Source organism: Pangasianodon hypophthalmus, chromosome 14 (assembly GCF_027358585.1).
Source record: "Pangasianodon hypophthalmus isolate fPanHyp1 chromosome 14, fPanHyp1.pri, whole genome shotgun sequence".
Lineage (NCBI taxonomy): Eukaryota > Metazoa > Chordata > Actinopteri > Siluriformes > Pangasiidae > Pangasianodon > Pangasianodon hypophthalmus.
This window is the reverse complement of record NC_069723.1, coordinates 9,843,153-9,858,580: the sequence shown is the minus strand read 5'-3', so window position 1 is coordinate 9,858,580 and position 15,428 is coordinate 9,843,153. Positions and strand designations below refer to the sequence as shown.

General features: G+C 39.2%; 1 protein-coding gene and 1 long non-coding RNA gene across 2 annotated transcripts; one reads left to right on the top strand and one right to left on the bottom strand.

Moving 5' to 3' along the window:
- Nucleotides 1-1,496: 1,496 nt before the first annotated feature.
- LOC117599021 (uncharacterized) lies at nucleotides 1,497-10,250 on the top strand. Its single transcript, XR_004579459.2, has 3 exons — nucleotides 1,497-1,618; nucleotides 9,859-10,036; nucleotides 10,113-10,250. It is a non-coding gene; the product is annotated as an uncharacterized LOC117599021 (long non-coding RNA).
- On the bottom strand, nucleotides 1,607-14,269 carry abcg4b (ATP-binding cassette, sub-family G (WHITE), member 4b). Its single transcript, XM_026923948.3, has 15 exons — nucleotides 13,846-14,269; nucleotides 12,258-12,492; nucleotides 10,107-10,224; nucleotides 9,873-10,005; nucleotides 9,373-9,423; nucleotides 9,141-9,286; nucleotides 8,914-9,037; nucleotides 8,713-8,827; nucleotides 8,040-8,182; nucleotides 7,760-7,858; nucleotides 4,250-4,418; nucleotides 3,989-4,089; nucleotides 3,630-3,788; nucleotides 3,344-3,462; nucleotides 1,607-3,262 (listed from the first exon to the last, which is right to left on the bottom strand). Exons 2-15 carry the CDS (start codon nucleotides 12,481-12,483, stop codon nucleotides 3,037-3,039), a joined length of 1,929 nt encoding a protein of 642 aa, XP_026779749.2. The 5' UTR covers nucleotides 12,484-12,492; nucleotides 13,846-14,269; the 3' UTR covers nucleotides 1,607-3,036.
- Between the last annotated feature and the right edge of the window lie 1,159 nt (nucleotides 14,270-15,428).

Sequence of the window (15,428 nt, the reverse complement as noted above, 5' to 3'; positions counted from 1 at the left end):
ATCAAGTAGTTCATCAACGTAAGGCATTTGATAGGTGTCAAAGTTAGACACCGCGTTGACTTCTCTAAAGTCCACATAAAAACAGACCAACCCATTGGCCTTGGGCACCAAGACCTCCTGGCTGCTCCAATCACTGTGAGACTCCTCGATTACTACCTTTGCCGAGCATAGCCTTGAGCTCCTCCTGAACCACTTTTTTTTTGTGTTCAGGCAACCAATATGGGCAGCTGTGTACAACCACACCTGGGGAAGTCTCAATGTGGTGTTCTACGAGATCGGTGCAACCAGGTAGGGGAAAAAACACATTGGAAAATTCCTCCTGCAACCTGGCAACCTGTGCTCTCTGGGGTGGTGAGAGGTGGTCTCCACAGGGGACTGGAGTGAACTGGTCAATACTTTTTAAACGTATCTCCAGTCCCAGCTCCACCCGCTCGGGAACCACCATAGTCTGTATGAGGGACCTCATAGTATACTCCCCTGACTCGCTGTGTGACCTCAATTGCCACTTCGCAAGTAATTTAAAGCTTGACATGGGTAGCAAAACGAGCACTTTATCACCTGTTGAAAATTCCCATAGCCGAGTACCCCTGTTATACAGCCAGGATTGACGTTCTTGCACCTGTAGCAAATTCTCCTGTGTTAATTGTCCCAAGGTGTGGAGTTATGCTCTCAGGTCAAGAATGTATTGAATTTCATTTTTGCTATTAGAAGGTCCCTCCTCCCAATTTTCTTTAATGATGTCTAAGACGCCACGAGTCGTGCGCCTGTACAATAATTCGAACAGGGAAAACCCTGTGGAGGCTTGCAGGACCTCTCGTACTGCAAATAATGGCTCAAGCCACTTATTCCAATTCCATGCATCATCATAAATGAACTTACAAATCATATTTTGAAGCATTTGATTAAGGCAATCAACCAACCCATCCATCTGCAGATGGTAAACGCTGGTGCAAATCGATTTAATCCCCAACTATTCGTAAAGCTTACATAATGTCCATGACATAAATGTAGTTCCCTGTTCAGTGAGAATCTTTTTCAGGATCCTGACTTGGGACATTACCCGAGGGCAGGGAGGTACCTGCCTGTTGGACCAGGCCCGTGAGCACCTGCCATCCAGTTAGATGCAACAGCAGGCCCTCCTCAAGCTGCGCTAGGTGGGCCTGGTGTTGCGTCTGACCGAATCTCAGTGAGGGACTTGACAATTTCTGCAAATGGTGAGGACTCCATGATCAGAATCCCGGGTTTCGGCAACAGTGTAAATATTCTGTGGGTTGGGTCGGAAATGAGGAATGGGAGGCAGGCTCAGGACAAACAGCTTTTTGATTTTACTTTAATACTTTCGTTTTTCAGCGCTACCTCACCCTCTGCACACACATGCCCACACACACGGATCTGTGCTGCTCAGCTCTCTCTTTTTTTCTCCTTTGTTACAGGGCTACTGAAGGCAGACAAAGGCACACATAAGTAACTTGGGCTAATACAACACAGGTGAGAATCACCACGTTACCTGCCGGTTTGACCTGCTGTAGATCCTTGAACATGGAGGACATAATCAAGAATTTTGTTGAAGCCAATTATAGGATGGTACAGTTCTGACTGCATTAAGAAACACTACAAGGTAGGTTAAGATTATATTTGGCATTTAAGTCTTTGATCGGGGCCCCCAAAAATGCTAAATCTGCCTCTGTCTGTATAGTATATAATTAGAATTCTGTAAATTCTATCTGATCTGGTTTGGTCTGGTCTGGTCTAGTCTCTAAAAATACACAGCTTCAATACAAACATCTTCAGGACAAGTCCACATGTTATCACCACCTCATGTCAGGAAAACCATTTTGTAAGCATAGGAGGAGAGCTTGAAAGACAATAAGATGGGAGGGTGCACAACAAGGACATAATACATATTCTCAGAATAACATGTTTACATGTCACAGAGTTACAGTGTGCAAGTCATCATGATCATATTGATTTGGGTAAAATTAAAATGAACATAATCAAATAAACAAGGAAATAAGGAAACTAAAATAAACATAATCAAATAAACAAGGAAAACATAACACACACTGAATATCGAAAATCAAACTGAATCATGAAGCTATGAATATAAATCTGTCAGAAAAGACAAAATTACTTTCTTTGAAAGTGAAGGCATCCAACATATCTGTGACACAAGTTTGTAATTTTTAGTGTAACAGGGCTATTTAAGTGCATTTAAATTGGGGACATTGCATATCATTTACAAAAAGACAATGGGGCTAGATAACATAAATTTAATAATTTTATTGTTTTAAAATAAGGAGTATAATTGCCAGTTTTGACACCTTTTATAAGCAAGCAGAAGAGACCACAGCTGGTGTCAAATTTGGTGTCCAAGTCCATTATAAAAAACAATCTTGGATTAAAAAGTATATAAATGACACTATTTAGTAGATATATATATAAAGCATCTGTGCACTTTAAAATTAAGTTTGCATCTACACTAAGAAGCCACCTATCTAGACATAACTAGATTAAGGACTGAAAAAACAGCTGTAGAAATATAATGTCATGGAATCACACCTACATTAGGCCTTTAGGGTCTTGGGTTCAGAGGCTTCTATTTTTAACTGTCCAGTATCAACACTTACAGCCATCGTTGCAGGAATTAGGCCACTGTAAACATTCATTGACTGAAGACCTATTTAGATTAACCTCTTTTGTAATCTGCAGTTTGAGCCCAGGCTAGGACTTAGGAACAAAGAAAAGAAAAAATCGTTTCAGGCATGTAAGGTAGTTTGTTTAAAAAAGAAGAAAAAAAAAGCCCTGGGTATAAACAGCGTAATGCATTGCAGTAGTATGCTACAGTGCAGTAATTCCCAAGTCATCTTTCTTCAAATTATAGCAATACAGTGCTGCATATTGCGCTATATAATGAGTGTGACTTTATTGAGAAAACTGATTTTGAACAGTTACCTGTCAAAAAGGCCTGAATAATAGCAGATAGGTTGGAAATCATAAATGACATGGCACAGAAGATGTGGATGCATTGAATAAATATTATCTCTCAGATTTGACTTTGTACCGTAGCACCAGGTATGTAGCCAGCCTAAGGATGACAAAAAAAATGCCCAGTATAATGAAGTCCATGTAGAGCTTGGCATCCTCTACATTCAACAATTGCAGTACTTCTTCAGGTTTCTGGAACTTGCAGACTTTCCCTGGGCAGTCTAACTCAGAGCGATTCATTCCATAGATGGATAGAATGACCCCTTCAAAACCATACCTGCCCAAAGCAAATAAACAATTGGCCTCCAGTGGAAAAGATGATTACATTATCGTCTAAGATAAAAACAAAACGATATACCTGACATAAGAGACATAAGAACTCCACTGAAGATATTTTGGAATGGTGTCAAAATTGACAAAGAACCCGGAGAAGAGAAGGACTGGAACAGCTGTTACAGGGCCAACAAATGTGGCCACCTGTGAGGAAGATTCATAAAAAAACACAAATGCAGGATAGAGCATGATACTTTAGATTCTAAAACAATGATGATAAATCATGAAAATAATACAAATTTCCTGTCAAAAATATCTGCAAAAAAGCCAGGTACAAGTCATAGTTTAAATATTGGACTTTCAGTAAGTACCTGAAGAGAGGTGGAAGTGGCACCAACGAGGAGGCCCAGGGACTGAGCTACTAAGGCAGTGCAGATGGACAATGCCATAAAAAGTAAGTAGCGACTTGCTTCAGGGGGCTGCTGAGTCATCCAGTACACAATACTACAGTACATGATAGGACAGATGATCTGGGAAAGAGATTAATATGAAAAACCCAGCAGCCTATATGATCAAAGCAGACAACTAGAGCCTAAAGTCCATTATTTTTATTTTAGCATGCATTATGTGATTAGGCTATGCTAGAATGCCAGCATTTTGCTCAAAAAGATTTCCATTACCAACTCATACACAAATATGGATGACTCAATATATTCAGACAGCTACTCACCTGAAATGGAATGTCAGCCATTGTCTTGGCAAGATAGTAGGCTTTCAGACTGTACCAGTAGTTCAGATGTTCCCTTAGAAATACAGCCATCTCCAGAGGAACTGGAAGCAAACAAAAATGACTTTGGCCATCTATATATCCCTTATAAAATTAAAGCCACATTTCAACAGTATAACTAATCTATATTAATAATATATAGTTTTTATCTTCCTGTTAGAGAGTGACTGACATTGCACATACTGCTAGTTGTTCCCTACTTACAAGTGAGCACTGTAGGCATAAGGGCTCCAAACATGAGGAATAGCATGGAGAAGAAGAGGAATCCTGTGTTGTTGAACACTTTACTGGCATCATTGCCGATATTGAGGTAGAGTAGACCTATCAAGACTCCAATGAAGATGTGTGACATTAACCGCAAGTGTGTCAACACCTAACAGAGGAATAATAACAAGAATTACTTAAGAATATGTACAGGTAGAGCTACATTAATGGTAAAGGGCTGAAACACTGGTGACCCTAAGGTACCTGAGACACTGAGATACGTGCTGATGATGCAGTAGTGTTCCAAAAAATGCTCACAGGCTGGCAATTACTACTCCATCAGAAAGCCATTCAAAGTACATCAGAGGAAAAACAAGGGAGAAGAAGGACACTTCAAGTTCACCTGCATTGTGAAAGGCCCACTGACAGTGGGGAAAAAGCCAATGACATCCATGAAGGAATGAATGGCAGCCTGGAAAGACAGCATGCAAAAGTATTAGGGCTGGCATCCTGAAACACTGCACAAGCAAGCTAGAAGCCAACACAGAGAGAATACCCTCAAGCAGACCAAGGAGGGGGTCCTAATTTGCCATCTAGGAAAGCTCACATGGACATTGGCCCAGACAATGGTGAAAGGAGTATGAGAATGGCTTTGACAAGGTAGGAAGATGAAAGCAGAAGGAGATAACTCTTCAAGAACTATGCAAAGAGCAGCTTCAGCAACGCAAAACATCCCATAATACCCCAAGTAATCTCAGAGTTTATTAGTGTAGCTTGCAAGCCCCAGCACTGCCAAGCTGCCACTGTTGGGCCCTTGAGCAAGGCCCTTAACCCTCTCTGCTCCAGGGTTGCTGTATCATGGCTGACCCTGTGCTCTGACCCCAGATTCCTAACAAGCTGGGATATGCGAAGAAAAGAATTTCACTATGCTGTAATGTATATGTGACAAATATAAGGCTTCTTCTTCTTCTTCTCCTTCTTCTTCAGTCAGTGGAGGATCTGGGCCAAAGAGGCAAATCACAGTGTCCAATACCTCACTGCTTGATCTACTCAGAGCAGAGGGGGTGAAACCACAAGAGTAGAGGAGTTTGAGAGGAAACCACGGCTGAAACTTCCACCAGCATCAGATTGTAGATGGGCACAACTGGATAACGATCTCAGCCTTGATAACACCCTTAAAGGGGATGTGACCAAGAGGATGAAAATGATTGCATAAGGTGTGTACCAGGTGTGTCAAGATACCTTTGGTGTGAAAGAGGTCAAGGATGGCAGGCCACCATCTGACCCCAACAGATCACAGCACTTTGGAAGGAACAATGGATTCTCTGCTAAGAAAAGATAGTAGAAAGCTGATGAGGAGGAAGAAGCATCCCTGAATTAACTCAAGTGCTGAGATACGAAGGAGTTGGATTTAACTTTGCAGAGCAGAGGCAATCTGGGAAAATGAATATAGAAAAGGTGGCAAAGGAAGGCATTCTTTAACAACACATTCAAATTCTCAGCTGATCTCCTCAGGAACCTCAAAATTAGAAGACTATGGAAGGCAGTGTGGAGGCAGCACATGGTGACCCAACAGAGATAGTCCCTTAGGGGACTGCCCCTTCCAGCCCCCAACATCTAAAACACACACCCTTTGACATATTTCATCTTTGAGGAGGTCAGGTCAGTGGTGCAGAGAACTCAGGATCTGCACCAGGACCTTCGGCCAGAGCCAAAACGTACCCAAGTTTACCACATCAGTTCATCGAGAAGGCAATATAACACTACCAAGTTTTCAAGAAGTAGTGAATCGGATGATTTCACGCATGGGGCAGCCAAAAATGTGTTTCACTGTTGGAAGCTTTACCACTGAGGCTGGACTGGTAAAGGCTGGAGAAGGGTATCATGGCAGGGTGTAGTGCATCTGTAGTCCTGTTTGTAGCTGCTATGAACTTTTTCCTGAAGGTAGGAGAAATGGTGTGCTGAGGTGCAAAGGCAGAAGACAGCACAAGGCACAACCCTTGCAGGGCATTCATGGATGACATTTCAGTGATGACTTCGTCAATCACAGGCACAAGATACTGTAGATCCTGGGTGCCCTGAGACAGATAGCCAGTTTGGAAGCCAGGTTTCCCAGGTTAAGCCAGGGAAATCTTGGAGCTTAAGCATTCATAAAGGAAAGCTGACTGAACACATCTTCAGCATCCAAGGAGTCCAGATTCCAACCATTCAAGATCAGGGAATCAAGAGCCTTGGGAAGAACTATGAAGGCACCCTGAAACACAATATCAACATCCAAGACACCAAAGTTCAACACAATTTTTGGCTAAAGGCAATAGACAACTCACAACTGCTAGAGAGCTTCAAGGTGTGGTGTTTCCAGTATGGCAACATACTCAGACTACAATGGCCATTCTTGCTGTACAGTATGAGTTTCCTATGATTCCTATGACACAGTTGGAGAGATGGAGAAACCCTGCAGCAAGTATCTGAGAAGATGGCTGGGGGTTCCCCCAACATTCAGCTCAATGAATGTGTATAGCAAAACATCCAAGCTTAGTCTGCTAGTGTCATATGTGGTGGAACAGCTTAAAGCTACTAAGGTAAAAGCAGTACTGTAAGTACACTACTGCTTTTGGAAGATAGCACTGACTAGGGCAAGTTGGCCTTCCTCTTGTGAGCAGTAGAGAGTGGTGACCACACCAAACAACCTCAAGTGCTCAGGCAAAGAAGATGATGCATCCTATAAGCAGTGTAGAGCACTGTGTGGTCGATGTGTGATCAATGATGCCCTTCCCAACAGCTGGCATACTCTGCTTTTCCCAATTGAATTAGGGTGCGGAGGATTTCACGCAACATCAATGCACTACAACATCAGTGCACTACTTCCTGCAGAAAGTAGGTTTGACACCCAAAGAAAGCTACCAAGGTGATTGGTGCAGCCGCAGAGACATGCTCAACGTGGTTTGTCTCACAAGATCCTCCAGCTGGAACCCTTCTGCAGGTGAAGACTAATGGTTCCAAAAGAAGGTGACCCTGAGATATCTGCTGATGGTGCAGAAGGTTTTCATACAATTCTCACTGGCTGGCAATTACTATACCAGCAGAAAGCCACTCAAAGAACACCAGAGGAACAACACCGGAGAAGAACACCTTAAGTAGTCCTACCAGTGTCTGCTTGTAACGAAGCATCTTGATGTTTAATTCATCATATACAGTAAATGTATCCTGCTGTTAAAATATAAAAGCATGACAAACACTTTTAAGAGCTTATAACTGTGTTGAGTCATGCAATGGACTAGCATATATCTAGGGTGTATTCCCACCTCATGCCCACTGTTCCTGGGATAGGCTACAGATCCACCATGATCATGCCCAGGATAAAATGATTACTAAAGATAGTTTAACATATGAACAAACAAGTAAATTAGTGAATGAAGAAACATATGAACAAATGAATGAATGAATGAACAAATGAATGTTTTAATAACATTAAGAAATTGTGCAGTGTAAATGAAAAATGTCACATACTTGGTCTCTGCATACTGTTATGAATGTTCTTTTGAAGAGGATACAGAACTGAGTCAAACTGCTTGTTGCAAATGTATGGCTTTCAAGGTAAGCTGAGTCCTGTGAGGACAAACAGAGCAAACAAACAAACATCAAAAAACCAGCCCATAGGCCAGGTTGAGTAATGTGTAACTTACATATTTTCATGTCATACATATTGTAAAACAATGTATAGGTCACAGGTCAGGTTAGACAGACTTAAAGAATGATATACAGTATGTTTGACAGACTTCTCACTTACTCTGGCATATTCTGCAATGCAGAAGTGTGAAGGATTGTTTTTTTCACAATACTTCTTTTCCTCCAGAGGACAGAGTCCACCTTGCACAGCTTCAAACAACACCGGACTCAAATCCCCATATTCTCCTGATGCTACCTCAATAACTGAACATAAGTGAGAGAACATGCCAAAGACATTACTTTTTCTTGAAGTTGGGCCACCATAAACCATCTGAACATCTTAAATGTGCATTACCAAGATTCTACAAGTCTCTGGATCCGTATGAACACCATTTTTTCAAAGGATTTTCAATTGTTTTTTGATGGTGTTGCTGGAAAGTGCTGTCTAACACATCTCCCACATTGTGGTCTCTTCCACAATGACAATACACCCATCCACAGGTCACAAGGGCTCACTGAATTGATTAGTATGAAAATTATGCAAATCATTATAAAACCACCATCTGAGGAATTTTCTTTTGAAAGAATCCCTTGAGTACACAGAAAGTTGTAGAATCTATGCCAAGGTCACTGAAGCTCTTCTGCTGGCTTGTGGTGGCCTACCACCTTGTTTAGAAACTTTATTTAGTTTTTTTTTCTTTATCACCCATATGTAGATTAATATGAAGTACATTTAAAAGAGTTTAATGCACTATTTCCTCTCTTGGAAAAAAAGCCAGAGGTTGAATACTCACTGAAATCTGCAGGGTTGTGATATGTGGGGCAGTGTAGCCCAAGTGTTCTAAGATAAGGGATAAGGTATGGTACAGTGCCCTTATATATACACTGCCCCTGACTCAGGATATAGAGCTAAAAGGATCAAGAGAACTGGAGTTAGATACTGCTCAGTCAAATATGCATACTGTATTCACATAAAACCAAAAGAGATCCAACACCTTATCAAACATTTCAAAGAGTTTGGCACTGGGTTGGTGAATGGTGCAAATCACAGTGTGCCCCCCCTGGGCCAGAGACTTCATTAATGAGACTACATGGAAACTTGAGGCACTGTCCAAACCACTGTCACAGCCAGAAACAGAAAAAAACACAGAGACGGGCAGCTTAATATCAAACTACATAAATATTAAATTTACACATTCTATCAACAGCGTGATCATTTTACCTGGTGGGCTCATCAAAGAACATGACTGGAGGATTGTTCACAAGCTCAAGGGCAATTGCCAGCCTCTTACACTGCCCACCAGATAGGGAGACAGTGCGAGTATGTGCACATGCATGAAGTCCCAGGGCTGTCAGAATCTCTTTAACCTTTCACACAAAGAAAGCAGCAAAAGGGATAGTGAATAAATTGGAAATAGAGCAGTTAGACTATGAAGCTTATTGGGCATACTCACCAGTTCTTTCTTCACCTCAACAGTATTATTGACTTTCAGGTTGGCAGACACCTGAAACAGCAGAAATTCAATGCAAAATGATTAATCTACATTTACAGTGCAAATTAGCTCAGTGCTCAGTGAAGTGCTCAGTGCAAATTAGCTCAATGCTAAGTGAAGATATCTTGAATAAAGGAAACCTTATCTAAAATTTCATTAACCCTTAACCCTATTTCTGGGCATAAAATTGATTTATTCTATTGGCAGATAATTTTGCTTCTTTCTAGAAATAAGCGAAATGATCTGCCAATACAATAACATAATTTCAAGCTTAAAATAAATAAAAATATCTATAAATAGGCATAATAATCTTATATTTGTTTAAAAACAATCTAATAAAGAGAAATATTAGTTGAATTTGCCTATAGTCAATATATTTGTAACTGCTAAAATATATCATTTTTTGTCGTGTAGGGGGAATTTTACACTACTTTATGCATTTTCCAGTCACAGTGTCTCACCATCATGGCCTCCTGAGCTGTAAGATGGGGCAGCAGTTTATCTTCCTGCATGATGTAACATGACATTTTGCGAAAGGTGTGAAGATCTCTGGGCTTTCCATTTACCAGGATTCGTCCTGTCATCCCTGTTTCTCTACCACACATTTGCATGCCAGCACAGAAAGGTTAGTGTTACATCTCAATCCATTTGGCTCTAACAGTTTTAATATAAAGATTTGCATTAATCTTTCTCACTTGTAGCCAGCCAGGATGTTCATCAGAGTGGACTTTCCAGCCCCTGAGGGGCCCATGATCCCAATCAACTCCCGGCTCCAGAACCTTCCAGAGAGGCACTTGAGTAAGGCCCTGTAACCTGAAATGAAACAGAGTAGAAGCCCAACATCAAAACTGTTCTCATTTTGCTGACATGGAATATTTCCAACTAATCCCATCAAATACAAGAAAGGAAAAGTGGCATAGCTTAATCCATGAACCCCATGACTACACTACATATTTTCTGTGAAGGTGAGAAAGAGCACATTTGTGTGTTTTAAAGGGAGAGCTGGAGATCAGTGAGATGATATGAAAATTAGGCTCCTAACAACCTACACTGTACTTAACATGAGGCAACTGACATAGTCTTCTCTTTGTCCTTTCTATATGCCCTTTCTGTACGACAGTTAATGCAAACAGAATATTACGTTGCTCATCTTCAAATTATGTTAGGGTATTATAAATCCTCCAATTATGTAGTCAATCAAAACATGAAGCTTATCACACAGTTGTAAGAATTTAAACCTGTTTCATCACCTGTGGACTATTTAGCTCTCTTGCAGTGCCTTGTTCTTTAGAAGTGGTTCATATGTATGACTTCATAAAGCATGATTCAGAGTAAAATAAATAAAGAGTCAAAAGTAGATGTAATTGACTTGATCTACAAAGCAATAGCTTCAGATACCCAATAAAAAGATTTTTCCCTCAGTTTTTAAACCCCTTATTTATTTCATTTCCTTTAATATATATATATATATATATACATATTTATATATATATATATTTAATATATATATATATATAATATATATATACATACCCTGATTGAGATTTTGTTATTTAAAATCAATTGTGTAGATGTTTATCTATGTATCTATCTATCTATCTATCAAGCATCATGATTTATCAGTGATTTATCATGAACCAAGTAACTAGATTCATAGTCAGCCTTTCTTTCTCTCTCACAATTTTAATGTCTGTCCAGCCATAAGCATTTCAAAAAATTACAAGATGGCAACTGCTATGAATGTCTTAATAGAGTAAACTAATTTCATTAGTATAAATGAAATATCCCTGTTAAAATTACAGGTTTTGCAATGTAAAATGATTTATCTTTTTCCACCTTTAATGTTATATAGCAACCAACAAAATTCAGGTGGAAAATGAATAGAAATGTTTTAGAAAAAATTAAAAAGAAAAAATTCACAATATCCTGGTTGCATAAGTGTACATACCAGTACTGTGCACACAAACTCATGTTCAAAAGTACTTATCATACCACTGTCATCAATGAAGTCATGCCCACAGTGAAGCATGGTGGTGGCAGCCCATGCTATAGGGCTGCTTTTCTACAGCTGAGACTGGGGCTCTAGTCAAGATAGAGGGAATTATAGATAGCTCCAAATACCAATCTATTCTGGCAGAAAACCTGCAGGTGTCTGTTAGACAGCTAAAGATGAAGAAAAATTTCAACTTTCACGATGATAACAACACAAAGCACAAATCCAAGTCAACAAAGGAATGGATTCAGAAGAAGTTTTGAAATCAGTGATCAATGTTTTGAAATGGGCCAGTCAGAGCCCAGATCTAAATCCTATCGAAAAACCTGTGAAATGACTTGAAGAGGGCTGTGCACAGGAGATCCCCTAGGAATTTGATAGATATGGAGTATTTTTGCAAGGAAGCATGGAACATAATTGCTAAAATGTGCTAAGCTGGTAGACTCTTACCCCAAAAGACTGAGTTCTGTATTACAAGTAAACAGTGATTTAACAAAGTATTAGTTAAGAGGTGTGCACACTTAATGCAACAAGGTTATTGTAAGTTTTTTTCTTTTTTTTCCCCTAAAATTTTTCTATTTGTTTTTCAGTTGCATTTCATTGGTTGCTATATCACATTATATCACTATATCACAAGGTAGAAAAATATCTTCCATGATTTATCTTAGATTCATATTTTACATCACAAAAACCTGCAATTTTAACAGAGGTGTGTAGACATTTTATATCCACTGCATTTTTTAAACATCAAAATATGTAGGTAATACTTGTGTCAATGTAAATGCTCTTAAGCTAGTTCCAGTGTAATTGTCCTGACAGAAGAAAAACCTTCAGTGAAATACAAGTTGCTAACCTTTTTTCTTCCAGCATGGCCCCTCGTTGATTGTGTAGGACAGGTTAGAGAACTCCAGGTTCACGGCAGAACGTTTGGGGAGGTGAGAAAAGCACGGTGCTTCAGTTATCTGGTTCTTTACCTTTTTCAGGTGCGTCAGTAATGGCTGTGTTTGTGTGCCTCCATTACACAGACTGTCTTCCATTGCAATAATAACAGATCCTAGATCAGGGGATTTCTCTGCCATACCAAGAATCTTAACAAAACAAAAAGACTTGCAGTCTAATATAATTTCCACATCAGTCCAAAAGAATTATGAAATTATTTATTTAAACCCTTAAACTCTTGACTTATTATTCAGTTGTTCATGCTGTTCAGTAAATGTGACTGATTATTACATATAGGTAACTACTGTGACCCTAAGTACAAAGGAGGTGAATAGTTACAAGGATGATGATGTCTGTGACACCCAAACGATTCTGGAAGTTTAACGAGTTAATTAATTATAAAATGAAGCAAGTGTGGTTGTCATCTTTCAGGAAATTACATTCATGTCAGCTAATTGCACAATACAAGTTCTCAGCAAATTTATTGACTATTACAGTATAAATCTTTTTTTGGTAATAAGTCCCCTTCTGGATGCAGACTGTATCTCCCTGTACACACAAAAAGGGTTTCAGTGTCATTTTTTGTATTGTTTAGATTACAGTTTAAAAATTTTTCAAAAGGAAGAGGGTCTGATTTCTACAGAGAACTAGCATTGTGCTGGTGCTTTAAAATGTCCCACTGCAGCAAATCCCTGGAGCATAAGTGAAATGAGCACCATATGATTGAGTCAGAAAATTGAAAATTGATTCAGTTCTACAGAGGACACCAGCCATAGGAGAATTTTCAAAGCATTAAATGAGAATTGTTTATGCATGAAGAAATCTGAAATTGGTTTAAAATAAAATGAAAATAGCACACCTTAGTGTGATTCAAGTTATATTCAGTACATAGAATTTAAAGTACATGGAAAGGTAACCCAGTGGCACACAAAACAACAACAACAACAAAAAAGACTGCAGACTTCTTGAAAGGCATACAGTGTTACTGTAAATGGCTACACAGTTCACATCTGTACCAATCACATAACTGTACAAAGGACTCTTCTATTCCATTTTTATTTGGTATTCTTGCGTTACATCTTTCTATCAATATAAAATATTGATGAGGGGTTAGTGTTATGCCAGATGATGCCTTTCTTGTAGGGTAATGGCCTCACATCCAAGTTATTTGACTGGAAGTATAAGAGTTAATTCTTTGTAAAGACAGATACATCGTCAACATAAGGCTAATATGCAATTACTTGAACAGGTTTCTAAATTTCAGAATTTCCTACACCTACATTATTCTACTTTGGGTTGTGTCATTTTAAAATTTAGGACAATCAAGAACAACAGCCATAATAAGACTGGATGTTTGCATTGGCAATAATATCCATTAAAAATATAGTAGAAACAATATATAGAAACAATCTTAAAAGCTTGTGTGTGAGTTTACCACCACAATCAGCTGGAAATCCTAAAAGTCTCATTTAACATGTGTATACAAAGTCAGGAGAACTTACCTGAATGCACACTGTAGCAGGAATGTTCTTCTCAAGACCTTAATACTGCCTGAAGTTAATCCACTGCATGGTCCTGGATATAGACTAACAGTGCCTTGAGGTGCACATACAGTAACTATAAAAACTTCATAGTGCAGTCAATAGTCTTCGCTCTTGGTGATGAACAGCCTCGTTCTTTAAACCCTTAAAGCTCCTGTGTAGAGCCTAACGACATAGCATTTCCCTAACAGAAAGGGTTCCAAGCAGAAAATCTTCTATCTAATCTTGATAAAATCTTCTATCTAAAAGTAGGTTTACCTAATAAACTAGGAATTGTGTGCATACTGTCTAGTTACTGTTCATCCCTCTTTTAATTTTGTAAATGCTGGCAACATAACATCTCATTGCTCTTTTACTATTAGACCTTGTGATGTGAGTGTTTGGGAAAAAGATCATGGCAACATGCCAGGGCTTGCTGACCCAAATATGCATTACAGTACACCAGCTGCTGGTCTACAGTTTGGCAAGTCTGAGCCTGAACTGATACAGAAATGCATTCACTGTAACATACGTTTGCTCTTTTTGATGAGTGTTAGTAATGTAACCAAAACCTAATATAAAAATATAGTGGCTGGCACAAATTCACGGAATTAGATGTAGATGTAATCAAATAATTTAAAAAATGGATTCAAACGTACTACTAGTGGTGTAGTTAACTGTGTCTAACATTTTCCATCATCATCTTTTCCATCATCATTTTGCATTATTTTTGTTTCCTTGTTTTTTTGGGGTTTTTTTTTTCAGAAAGCTTGCCAGACAGCTTCAGAATAGGTGTGCATTGGGGTCCTGCAGTATTAAACAAAAAAAGTCACATGAGCACAAGGTTTTTACTTAATGTGGAGCTCAGAGCACATCTTGCTGAAGCTCAAGAGGGAAGGTTTCCAGGTTTCAGCAAAATTTCCACCATAACTACAACTCAAATACCACACAAAAAGCCTAAAATATTCTGGCATAATAAAAGGTAAATACCTAACACACATTTTCTTTTTTTCAGCCAGAAAAAAAGTTAGCAGTGATGCACATTTTTGATTTGCAGTGTATATACTATATAGTCAAAAGTTTGTGGACACCTGACACTCATATGTGTTTTTTTCCCCAAACTGTTGCTACAAAGTTGAAGGCACACAATTGTATTCTACACCTATTTCAGCATGACAATACCCCTGTGCACAAAGTGAGGTCCAAGAAGACGTGGCTTGCCAATGTTGGTGTGGAAGAACTCGAGTGGCCTGCACAGAGCCCTGACCTCAATCCCACCTTTGGGATGACCTGGAAAGCTGGCTGCACCCCAGGCCTTTTCACCCGACATTGCTGCCTGACCTCACTAATGCTCTTGAGGCTGTCAAGTGTAGATTAATAAACAATTTCTTGATTTGGGAAAGACAGCACTGCTTTGAAACAGTTAGCTTGTTTAATCAGTCAAATTGGATAGAAGATAGATAGCAAGCCAGAAAGTTCCATTGTGTTTCCAGGGCATAGAGGTAGGGCTAACATGAAAAACCTTCCAGAATAGAAAATGCTCACTTCTGGTATAAATCTGAATA